The 12,718-nt window shown below is 43.0% G+C and overlaps 2 protein-coding genes across 2 annotated transcripts; one reads left to right on the forward strand and one right to left on the reverse strand.

The window, feature by feature from the left end:
- Positions 1–649: 649 nt before the first annotated feature.
- On the reverse strand, positions 650–3,685 carry LOC120673466 (UPF0301 protein Cpar_0662-like). Its single transcript, XM_039954310.1, has 3 exons — positions 3,365–3,685; positions 2,501–2,649; positions 650–1,580 (listed from the first exon to the last, which is right to left on the reverse strand). The coding sequence occupies exons 1-3, from the start codon at positions 3,600–3,602 to the stop codon at positions 903–905; spliced, it is 1,065 nt and encodes a 354-aa protein (XP_039810244.1). The 5' UTR covers positions 3,603–3,685; the 3' UTR covers positions 650–902.
- Positions 3,686–8,888: 5,203 nt separating this feature from the next.
- LOC120674005 (MADS-box transcription factor 21-like) lies at positions 8,889–12,515 on the forward strand. The gene is made up of 7 exons (XM_039955065.1): positions 8,889–9,070; positions 11,240–11,321; positions 11,427–11,491; positions 11,601–11,700; positions 11,804–11,845; positions 12,023–12,064; positions 12,191–12,515. The coding sequence occupies exons 1-7, from the start codon at positions 8,889–8,891 to the stop codon at positions 12,470–12,472; spliced, it is 795 nt and encodes a 264-aa protein (XP_039810999.1). The 3' UTR covers positions 12,473–12,515.
- Positions 12,516–12,718: the final 203 nt, after the last annotated feature.

Raw genomic sequence — 12,718 nt, forward strand, 5'->3', positions numbered from 1 at the left:
GGTTGGGGTCCTGACTGCTGTAGTAATCCTGCATCAACCTGGGCTAGATGCAGGAACAGTCATCACGAACATACTAGTGCAAGTCTAGTCGTCTAGCTTGCGTTGAACTGAACAGCTTAAGCCTGACCACTCGAGCTCCCACTTGACAGTCTTCCTTATCGAAGAGAAAAAAAACTTGGCAATTACTGCAAAAGGAAATAACCCTCCATGCTGTAGATCATTCCGTCCTTGCCACGAATAAACGCCTGTTATTAGCCGGGTAACCTTCTTGTTTTTTTTTGCCACATGGTTGACGAAGGCTTTGGTCAAACAGATGAGATAGATAAGATAGCAGAAGAGAAGTGTGTTTGCCGATGCCGAAGGAAAAGGCAGACGAGGACTTGCACGCGGGTACACCGGCAAGCAGAGCACACCGTCATGCCTTCCTGCCGATATCGCGGATGTCCCGAACTCTGGGCCTTACGCGTTTTTGCCAAATCTTTGGGCTCCCAGTGCTCTCATGGTTGGCAGGAAAAAAAAAGGCAAATCCCTTTTGGAGAGCACACGGACGGTCAGATCATATCATACCTTTATCTCACAGTTGCATCAGTCGGCAGTTCGCCACTAAGCATGCTTGAGATGTCTGTTTCTGGACCACAAGAAAGCTCAATTAGATATGATATGACACATCCCATGGCAAATTTCTTCAGTTATATTCAGGCTACAGAAGAAATTTCGGCTACACATGCTCATGTACCACTGCTAATCGTTCTTTTACTAAGTAGAACAAAGCAAAACAGTCCACAAATGCAATTACGTAGAGCAGAGCAATCACACTGGCTACGAGCCAGCTGAGATTGCTTGAGATTATGTACAAATTGACCACAAAGGTTGTGGCAAATTACGCTGCAAATGAGCAAAGTTTACGCCCCATCTTGCTTTGGCTTTTGGCTCAGCTCCGAGTATTGGCCTCCCATCAGCTGAAGAATCTCAGTCCACAAGCAGGAAGGGTCCGTCGTCAAGGCATCCGTTATCAGGCCTGAGCTGCAAGAAGTGACAACCCAGTATCCTGCGTCAATCTCACTCAGCAGTTGGTCATGATCCCATGCAGAGTACCCCACATAGAACTTCAGGTCTTCAGGCTTCACCGTACCATTATTCATCAGAGCACCGGCCTTCTCCAGGTCAGTCCTGAAACCAAAGCAGACGCCTGGTACCACCTCTTCGAACCCCTTGATTGGTTTTCCCTCGGTAGTCCTCATCAGGAACAGGCTCATGTCGACAGGGCCTCCAAACAGCAGAGAGCAATCGCCAAAAGGGGTTGCTTTCTCGCCGAAGGATGGGTTCACATGTTTCATCTTTGTGTACAGTGGACGGTTCAGGATGATACCAAACGGGCCATCATAGGCATCTCTTGAACCCAGACTTAGGAGAAGGATAACTGTCCTCTCAAAGGTACCATTGCCATCAAGCTCTTCAGTGGCGACCAACACGCATCCAGACTCTGGCATAGGAATAGAATGAGCCCACTTCCGGGGAAGATGATATACTTGTCCATCCTTAGCTGTCTGTGGTGGACTATTTGCATCTACTGCTTGTTCCTGGTTTGAATACAGGATAAGAACAGATTAAACAAAGAAATAGGACCAAGTCAGTAAGAGATTTCTTAACCAAAACAACAGTTAGCTTCAGGTAGACACAGCCTATTGCTTTGCTAAACGAGGAGAAAAATAAATGGGTCTGATAAGTACATCAGTCATCAAGTGAATATACAGGACAAAATGAAAAGTATTTGGGACAACCAATAAGACACTTGGACATATTAGCATTACCGCACTGAAAATCTTGTGACACTACGTAATGGGAACTGGCTAGCAGTATGATGCTGTTTAAGGTTAAAAGAAGTCCCATTTTTGTCTATCAACATTGCTAGCTAGGAAGTTTAACAGGAACTGGAAAATGAAATAGTTGCAGTGAGGACCATAATAAATCCCGAACATATGTGATAGTAAGGAAAATGTTATAGTCAACTGAGGTCAGTCTAAAGTCTAAAAACTGAAAACTTCCTATGAAAAAGGGGGAAAATCAGAGAAAAATAATATTGACTAAGAAGGAAAAAAGGAATATGGAATAAAATACATTTTGTGCGATGGTGCTGTTGAGTTTTCAGAGTCCCATGTGTCCATTTCAGAAGCAGTAACATTTAGGTACAGTGTTACGTGATTGTACAGTGCAAGTAAAATATTCAGAAATTGATCCTTTGTTTGCTTTCTTTTAGATAGCACAAATGAATGTAGGTGAGGTAAAATGGTAGTCAGAGTTAATGAAATTTCATTTAAGATTCTAAGGTCATCCTTATATATTCACTAAATGAGCTGATGCCTGTCAAAATATTTTGGCACACATTCTATCATGAATGAAATAGCAAAGACCAGATCAACTAAATCTATATATTTTGGCCTCATCAGCAAGATAATGGAGCCACAGTCGGAAAAGCTTAGTACAAAACGTTTTGTCTTACCAACTTTGGAATAACAAAGCTCGCTCTCACATCTCGCCAATATGACAAGTTGCTAGGTATAAACATCATGTCATTTGATTTTGGTTCACCCTGATTTTGGCTTGTCCGGTTGGAAGCATCCCCACTGGGAGTAGATGCATCACTTTTTCCTGCATGCAGAGATGAGATATCAGAATTCACCAGCTCAATACAGGCAATGAACAGCCTTTGTACCAAACATTTCGAGATGATCACATCGACAAAGAACTAGAATGCTACAATAATGTATTTATCTGACATAGAGTGAAAGAAACATGAAAAATTCCAACACTGCATGACCCAAAAGTTACCAATTTTGCAGTTCGTTGGTGATGCACTTTCAACTGAAATGTTGTATACAACTAGAAGTCAAAAGAGATCAAACTCGTTTTGTTATGCCGATTAAGCAATGCACATCTGAATAAAACAGAGGCTGGAAAACTGAAATGCAGCAATCTGAACTCCATAATTTATACATCCAGAATTTGAGATCAGTGCAGTTATGGCAATGAAGTAATTTCAATCAGAAATTGCACCAAAAGTGCCCCAGACTCCCAAATTGACCACGTAGACCGTCCACGGCTATACCAAATTACCTTATACTGAACCATAGCAACTAGAATTCCATAGCCAGGTACACCTTTGCATCAGAAATCATACAGTAACCAATACCAACCTCGATGCAAAGATCACATAATTCAACCGGCAAATTCATCCCCTTGCGTCAATAATTTCAATCCGCACCCGATCTACAGACGTTTGACCACTTCCCTCGTGCAAATCGCCTAGATCCCTCGCCAATCGCGCCGATTGACACAGCATCAGAGGACGGGCAATAGGACCTACCAGAAGAGGAAGCCTTGTCCTTGGACTCGTCGCCGTCCTCTCGGCTGCTCTTGCTCCTCCTCCCCGATGCGCTCACCACCAGCCTCGGCCACCGCGCCGGCTGCCGCCTCCACCTCGTCAGCCCCACAGCCAGCGAGCCGATCTCGCCGGCCGCGGCAAGAGGAGACGGCGTCGCCGGCTGGGGCCTCGCCGTGAGGCACGGCCCACCGGCCTTGAGGTTGAGGGCCCACATGTCCATTGCCGCGAGGGGACTGGTGGCTCGGCCTTCCGGTTGGCGTGGATACAGGGAGAGATCGGGAGCAGGGAGAGTTACAGGTCGCTGGGGTCTGGGCCCTGCTTCCTCTTGCCCAATTTGAAACACTCCGGTTGTACTGAGATGTTAGTTAAAATCGAAATTTTGATTTTTTTGGGTTGAAAAAGAAGTGCAAAAAAAATAAAATGTACTACAATAATTTTGTAATATAGTAGCCAAGTACTCAGACAACACAAATATTGGATGTCCATTGACGTGCTAGCCGAAAACTGTTTCGCAAAAGAAAATAAAATAAGATAATTGAATACCAAATGCTCACTCTGCTTAGGAAAAAAAATACAAATACACCATCAGCTCTGCAAAAAGGGAAACAAAGTAAGATATTAAAAACCTAATGTTGTGCTCGGAAAAAACACACGAAAAAATGTTAAAATGAAATGACGTAAGCTGATATGGTCTGCTGGTCCCGGCGGAGCTCGAACCCGCGACTTTCGGCTCATAAGAAGAACGCTATAACCGTGGACCTGCTGATTTCGTCTTGAGTGTTGCGATTAGATAGTGTCTATAACCAAAACATGCTCAGGAATTTTGGGCAGTCTCACACCTGTTGAGAGGAAGCATTCATGGAGTTGTTCCCATCCCTTGACAATGACAATCTGAAAGCAAAATGTCCATCCGGATAGAGTACATATATGGCTAATTAATTTCATTTTAAGTCTTTTTTTTTGCGAGGAATTTTAAGTTAGTATGTGCAGATGTTGCACTTCCAACCTGCAAGTTCTTCTGGTTCATTCGTGTTTCTGTAAACAAAATTTGACTTGTTTTTTTTTTTTTACTTGGCTTGTATAACTGCAGCTGCTGTCCTGATGGAAGGGCATGGAAACCTGTAGTCATGCAGATAATTCCCCATCTCTTAATCTTTAGTATTGCTAATGCACCTTAACACCTTAATTGCGTGTGGACAGATAACATAGGTCTACTTCTAAACTTTACTTGCCTGATGATGATGGGCTGCTAATTTAGACAGAGCATACTGCATCAGATGGCCCACATGCGCCCATAAATTTGGTAGGGCTGTAGGTGGAGGGGTCTTTCTCTATCTCCAAGCACAAATAAAGGTCCATTTCTTAACACATTAGGTTCCCATTCATAGCAACGGGCTCTTTGCTGAGCAACAGATGAAACTTGTGCAAGAATCAGGGAGGGGTGGCGAGTGGGTGGATGCAATTGGTCTCCCATTATATTCATGTGGTCCATCTCCTGGCCTGGGTAAGGATGTCAAATGCAAGGCAACTGTGTCAGGAGGTAAAATCATGGTGTGTGTGTGTGTGTGTGTGTGTGTGTGTGTGTGTGTGTGTGTGTGTGTGTGTGTGTGTGTGTGTGTGTGTGTGTGTGTGTGTGTGTGTGTGTGTTGACGTGTCGTCCTGATGTGGAACCATCTGAATGGAAGGCAGTAGCGGAGGGCGGCGATCTGGCTCGTCCAATATGATCCGACCCTAGCTACGGTTCAGATTTCCTACCACCTGTCCATGCTCGAGAAGTTGTGAATTACTGTTAGCTGTTATAGACATGCATGATGATTTGTTTTCTTGCAAGAAAGAAAAGTGTTTGTAACTGCATGATGAAACTGCTGGTGGAGCACGCATCTTCTGTCGAAACCAAGTGTTTGGAACGACTCATGTAGTCATGTTGATTACCATGTCATATGGTGGTCATGGAACTGGTGGGCTGAACATGAATGCAGAATGCATGTGCCACCTCTGCATTTCTGGATCGGAGGTTGCAGCTATGCACAGTATATCTTTGGTCCCGGCCGGCCTGAATGCCTGATGTGCCGTCTCAAAATAGACAAAGGTTCTAAAGTTGCAGCGAGCCTTGCAACACGAGCAAGCTGCTCGAAACAGTCCGGGGGTGATGTGCTTGTAGCTTTGTGGCGAAATGGCAAGTGTGAATCTAAGGAGTCCTCTAGGAAAAGATCAATGGAGAGGTTCAGAGAGTGTACTGCTTGTGCTGCACACGTACTGGCCACAGGACAGTAGCAGTGTTAGTTGCTAGCTGTTTGTACTGATCACAGGTATATGGATACGCACGGCTAATAATAAGCTGCTCGATCGTTATCATGCGAAAAGCTTCAGTCCCGGGCTGCTTTTTGTGCGCATGCAGGCTTCTGCACGTTTTTGACTACGAACATACAGAAAATTCAGAAAAGTGGTGCGTTTAGTACTTGATGAAAGGATCATCACGTGTTTAATACTAGGGCGGAGCCAGCGTGGGGCAGGGAGGCTGAAGTCCCCTTACCCAGGAACTCCATTGGAGGCAAATTAAAGGGGAAGGAGGAGGAGGAGGAGGAGAGAGGGGAAAGGAGGAAAAAGAAGAGGGAGGAAGAGGAAGGAGCCCCTGGTGCTGGGTTCTGCCACTGTTTAATACCTAGAGGTTGAATATAAAGTGATCGCAGTTTTGCGCGCCCCACGGTTTCTTCACACTATAATACAATGTGCCCTAAACTCAATGCTTTATTTAGGAAAAGCTTGTGGAATATATATGGTCAATTTGCTCACCACAAAATTGCATGTGTACGCGTACGCACGCCATGGGCAGGGAGTACTAATTGGTATTTTGTCATGCTGCTTTTCTGAAAATAAAGAGGAGATTGAAGGGGCTAAAATGCATATGTAAGCACACCCCATGAGGGATGACAATTTTACCCACGGGCACCCGACCCGACGGGTGAGGGTATGGGTATGAAATTTTTACCCGTGGGTACGACACTACTACAGAAATCTTTTCAGAAGATGTTGTTTTTTATTTTTAGAGGCGGGCAGAACCAACCGCCTCTGAGAAAATGTCACTGTTAATGATGCATTTTCAGATGCGGTTTTCCGCCCGCCTCTGTTAATAGAGTAAAAAACAAAAAAAAACTATTGGGCCCGCCGAGCCCATCGGGTGCCGCCGCCGCCGCCGGCCGCCCGAGCATGAGATCCAAGCCACCGCTGCCGGGGAGCTCGCCAGATTTGGCCCATGCTCGGCGGATCCAAGCTGCCGCCGCCGCCGAGCGAGAGAGAGGGCCGCCGCGAAGGGAGGGAGAAGGGAGAGAGGGGCGGCGGCGGAGGAGAGGGAGAGGGAGAAGGGAGAGAGGGGCGGCGGCGGAGGAGAGGGAGAGGGAGAAGGGAGAGAGAAGCGCGCGAGAGAGAGGGAGGGAGAAAGAAAGGAGAGGGAGAGAGAGGGGGGACTGCGGAGGGAGAGAGGATGGAACTGTTAGGGTTATGGTTTATTATATACTCCTCTCAACAACCGGGCTCAATTGGGTTTCGATTGGGCTGGTCCATTAACTGAGGTGGACAGTTATAACGTGTCCGCCTCTGAAAATAGGAGTATTAACATAGACAGTCACTTTTACGCTGACTACCTCTGTTAATAGATTTTGCGAGGTGGTTTCTATAACCGCTTCAGTTAATAAGAAATGACCGCCTATGTTGTCTTTTGTGCTCGCCTCAGAGCTCCAAAAAAAAATGGTCGCTGTTAATCAGTTTTTGTAGTAGTGAAGGTATGAGTATAGAATGTTACCCGCTGGTAGAGCGCAGATAAAAAATTTTACCCGTAGGTACCCAACAGGTACCTGAATAGATGCTAAAATAATATTGATCTTTTGCTTATTATTTGTAGTGTATGGTCATTATTACATTTTTTAGATGAAATATTTAATTAGAATTGAACGGATTTACTTACATAGAACTACAAAATAGATGCTGAAGATTAGAAAAAAAATGGTGCAAGATGATCCGTTTAGTTATCTATTTTAATAATGTTTTATGTTCACTTGTATGGATGATAAATTCAAAATGTGCTAGTCTATACGACCAAATGATAAGTTATTTATACTATCATTAATTAATATACCTAATGGGTACCCCAAACCGACCCGTTTTATTAATTAATATACTATCATTAATTAATATACCCGGGTACAGGTATAAAATTTTACTCGCTAAACTTTCCAAGTACGAATATACCTTATAGTTTCAGGTATTATTGCAGACAGATATTTGCTCTACCGGTATCTTACCCGAGCCGTTGCCATCTAGTCCATGAGCTACCACGAATGAGCAGCAGCGGCACACAACCACTCCCGTTCTTTAAAAGGAAACCACACTGCGCCCGAGGCTTCTCCATGCAGTTGCCATCTCTTTTTCCTCACCCCGTCCCATCGTCCCGCAGCAAACCCTGATCCCCAGCTCCCCATCTCGATCTCTTCATCAGATCGGCCGATCGCCGGTAAGAACACACGCAGTACTACTTGATGCGTTTCTTAGCTCGGTGTGTGAATCGATGCATGGATCTGCCCTTGTTTCTTTTCCTGGCCATTTTCCATGTCTTTTACTGTTATTTCTTGGGGTTAGGTTCAGTTTTGCCGCAAATAGGATCTGTGTAAAGAACTGCGAGCCTGCGACGAGAGTTTGCACACAGCTGCGTCTGATGAGTTGCTAGATCTTTTGCGTGTATTCGTTGGATTTCGCTTGCTATTTTTGCCTCAGATGATCAGATCTGGTTACCCTTGTGGCTAATAGCGTTTCTTGCAACGTGTGCTTTCATTTCTTTGCGATCCTATGCTTATTAGTTTGTTCAAGTGTAACTTTTCTTGCTTTCTTCTCGATTAATTATGTGTTAGTTCGTGCTTGTTTGCATGTCCATGAGCCTTTCTTTATCCGGATGCTGCTTCTTGAGATAGCACTCGTGTTACTTTCTGTTAGCTAGCTATATACCTATATCGGTCAGATCTAGGCTTCTTCACTATTTTATTTCTTCTTGGAAATATGTATGCTTACTTTGATCTGAAGACTAGTATAGCAGGTAGCTACGAACCTCGAACCTTGAATTGCTGAAGTTTCTTTGTGTCTTTTTTCTCTGCCAAGATTTTCCCCTTTAAGTAAACTGGTGTAGGATGTAATATTAAGCTTGATCTACAAATTGTTCTTATTATTATGACCATCCTTCCAACATAATGAGATCATCTACATCAGTAGTACACATTAGAAATGTGCATGATATAGAAACTTCTAAGGTTTACTTGAAGATCAAGCTTGATCGTATTTCATCAAGTGAAAAGTTCGCATGAACTACTGACCATTATTACGACCATCAATACGTCGTTTTCCCCTTCAAGTAAACCTTCTAATGTGTACTACTGATGTAGATGATCTACAAATTGTTCTTATTATGACCATCCTTTAATTTTCTTACAGAAGGAACTGGTGTAGGATTGTGTGCGTGAGGATGGGGAGGGGAAAGATTGAGATCAAGAGAATTGAGAACACCACGAGCCGCCAAGTGACTTTCTGCAAGCGCAGGAACGGCTTGCTGAAGAAGGCGTACGAACTCTCCATCCTATGCGACGCTGAGATCGCTTTGGTCATCTTCTCTAGCCGAGGCCGCCTTTATGAATATTCCAGTAACAGGTAGTAAAATTACAGTGGTATATATGTATTATTATTGGCTAATTCTCATTCATTTTGTGCTGTATTATTCCTGGTTAATTCAACAAAACTGTATGTAGATGATATATATATATATATATATATATATATATATATATATATATATATATATATATATATATATATATATATGCTGCTAGCTTTGAAGATGCAAGTAAATCATGCATTCCTTGGTACAACGTTACTCACTTATTTGCGTGGACCTAGTTGCATCAACCTTTTTTTTTTGAAACGAAGTTGCATCAACTTATACATGCATATGGAAGGCGCGTATGATGAGCATTATCGGTACGGGTTATGACTACTTTGAAAGAAAACGACGATACTATTTTCATGAACCCCACTAATTAGTTATAATTTAGTTCCATCTAGGATTTTTGGTAACATAAATAAAAATCACTATGCTAATTTTTGAGTAATACTTTAGTAATGATCTGAATAGCCGATCATCAGCAATAATATATAAACCACCATTTTGAACTTCGATCAATCACTTTAGATACGATACCTGAATATATACTCGGTCGGCAATAAACTAATAATAAGTGACTCACGATAAATACTCCATTCTCTGGTTAATTAGCATGGCTATTTAGCACACTTGTATATTTATGAGTCAATGCAGAACAACTTAAAGTTGATAGCCCATCATTTTGTCGTCATGATAAGCATAATGCATGAAAGAATAAGTATGGCGATACATACATACGCATTTGGTACCTTGCATTGCTGCGTTTGTGCAATTGATATTAAAGAAGCCTACTGCTAGCTTGTGTGATAGTTTGGGACTGGCCGACCTCTTTTCCATTATTCATGCACGAAAAAAGCGATATTGTAGTAAGCTCCACCGTTGCAAGTTTTAGTCCTTGGGAACTCCATCTATACCATGCCTTGCCATGCATGCACTCATGAATAATCATCACATGCATGCATATGGGCCTCCCTGAAAAGGTTCTTTCATTTCATGTGCACACTGCACAGACGTCTCTCTCGAGTGCACTATATCATGGAGATGGAACTGTAGGTTGTCCCTGCCCCCCTTCCTTGGTGGTGCTAACGAGTTAAAGAACGCTTGACTGCGTGTGTGTTTTTGCACCGATCGAGAACCTCTCTGGACTCGACCACAATAAAAAAAATATACATTAATTATCTACCAAAGTATATTTTTGGACTTTTATTTACATCTTTTCTATGTGCAACGTATAGTATTTTGTAAGCCTGACCCGGAAGAATGTTTTGTCCCAAGATGGAAAAGACATAGTATATATAAACACACACACACACACACACACACACACACACACACACACACACACACACACACACACACACACACACACACACACACACACAATGCACACACACTTGCAAATTATACCCCTGCATTCTTTTATGCTATATTGGTGTAGTATTTGGGTCATTGGGTGGGACAAGGACTTCTTTTAATTTTCTCCTTGCTATTGATATTATAGGATTTCAACGAAAAGACACATATTACTGGTATATTCTAACTAGTACCCTGCCTTAACTTGTTAATAAGTTTATTATGTAGTTCATTTCACAAGACACAATATCCAGTGGACTGTTCAATGAGACTAAATCATTTATTTTAAAAACAGAATTAATCAGGATAAATGCAATTAGTTGGGAATACAATTTATTTATTGTTTTTGTTAACAAATACACGCATAAATCAAATAAAAAATGGTACCTCAAACTAGGTAGGAGTAAAAATAGGAGTCGTCCATCTGATAAAATTCTACGGTGGTGAAGGTAGGAAGTACCTAGAATAAAGTACCTGGTGCTTCTAAAATATGGGACCGAGTACCAAAAAGTGAGACCAAATACAAATTTAATTTAATTTTTACAAAAACTTTCTTTAGATCAACGGCTAGAAAAAAGTTCAAGATAAAAATACCTGAAAGTACCTATTGATACTTTACAATCAGTGTAAAGTAGCTGTAGTAATATATTTATTTTCAGTGGGTTTTGGAAATTTGAACTTTTCCGTTTTAGCATGTTAAATTCAAACCAGGCCACACACAATTTTGAAATACGCGCGCAAAGATGAAACTGGGAGATTAGCCAGAGCTTGAATTTATTTGACAATAAATATATCATTTGTATCAGCGTAAGGTCGACAATTGAGAGGTACAAGAAAGCCTCTGCCAGCACTTCGGGGACAGCTCCGGTGATAGATGTCAACTCTCATGTAAGAATTGTCTCAATTGTTCTCTCGATTTTTTTGAACATTAACATTGTTTTTGTGAAATTTTGAATGATTCATTTTATTTTCTGTTCACTGGAATTTTCACAGCTATACTTTCAGCAAGAAGCGGCAAAACTGCATCAGCAGATACAAACCTTGCAGAATTCAAACAAGTAAGCCACCGAAGTACTAGTTTCAGTTAACTGTTCTCACTTCTTTCGTGTCCATAGATACTAACGTATTTATTATTCAATTCCTTTGGTCAATTCTACTTGTTGTCAGGCACCTGATGGGTGAATCAATTGGCAATATGACTGCAAAGGAGCTCAAGAGCATTGAAAGCAGGCTCGAAAGAGGCATTGGTCGAATCCGGTCCAAGAAGGTAAACATGGATATGATCAACAATCCCGCCAGCAGATAATTTTGTTCCATTATTGAAGATTTTAACGCGGTCGTAGGAGTAACAGTGGGGATTTTTTTTCCAGCATGAGATGCTGCTGGCAGAAATCGAATATATGCAGAAAAGGGTAAGTTCATTCTTCAGACACCCGGCGCTGTCGTCACAAGAATGAATTGAAGTCAGAATTTAATTTTATGTTATTGCTATCGATATTCGTCCTGTATTATTTACGAAACACGAACGTGGAAATTCCACGAGCATTTTGGTCATCTTTAAACTGCTCTTATCTTATCTACATGTACAGGAAGCAGAGCTGCAGAGTGAGAACATGTTCCTGAGGGCCAAGGTATTGATTTACTGATCACTGCAACAGTCACATTCAGGAAGAGAACTCAGTGGCAGCAGTATATCCTGATCTCGAACGAACAGGTATTTGAATGGTTAGTAATAACAATGCTGCAACTTGCAACAGGTTGCAGAGGCCGAGCGAGCCCAGCAGGAGGCGGCAGAAGACCAGATGGCGGTGGCGCCGCCGCCGGATGGAGCGGAGGTGACGACGGAGCTGCAAGCGCTGCCGCCGTCGTTGGACCCGCGCGGCTACTACCTGCAGGCGCAGGCGAGCATGCTGGCCGCCGCGTCTACTGCGTCGTCGTCGTCGTCGCAGCATCAGCAGGAGCACCACCTGCAGACTGCCCTGCACCTCGGGTACCACATCAAGGTCGACACCGCCGCCGCCAGCAAAGGCTTCCTCTAGGTGCTGCACGCATGGCCGGTGATCATCATCTATCTTGTGTCAGTTAGCTGCTGCTAGTGCTATCTAGAGAGAGAGAGAGAGAGAGAGAGAGAGAGAGAGAGAGAGAATAACGCATCGATCTCAAGTCGTGCGCTAGTTGTGTGTGGAGAACTACTAGCTACAGGTGTCAAGGTGTGTGGATGGATCACTGAAGCTACAGCCTACAGGATTGTGTGCTTTGCTCTAACTCTAAGCCTCCAGCTCGAT

The sequence above is a fragment of the Panicum virgatum genome, chromosome 5N (genome assembly GCF_016808335.1).
Source record: "Panicum virgatum strain AP13 chromosome 5N, P.virgatum_v5, whole genome shotgun sequence".
Classification (NCBI taxonomy): Eukaryota; Viridiplantae; Streptophyta; class Magnoliopsida; order Poales; family Poaceae; genus Panicum; species Panicum virgatum.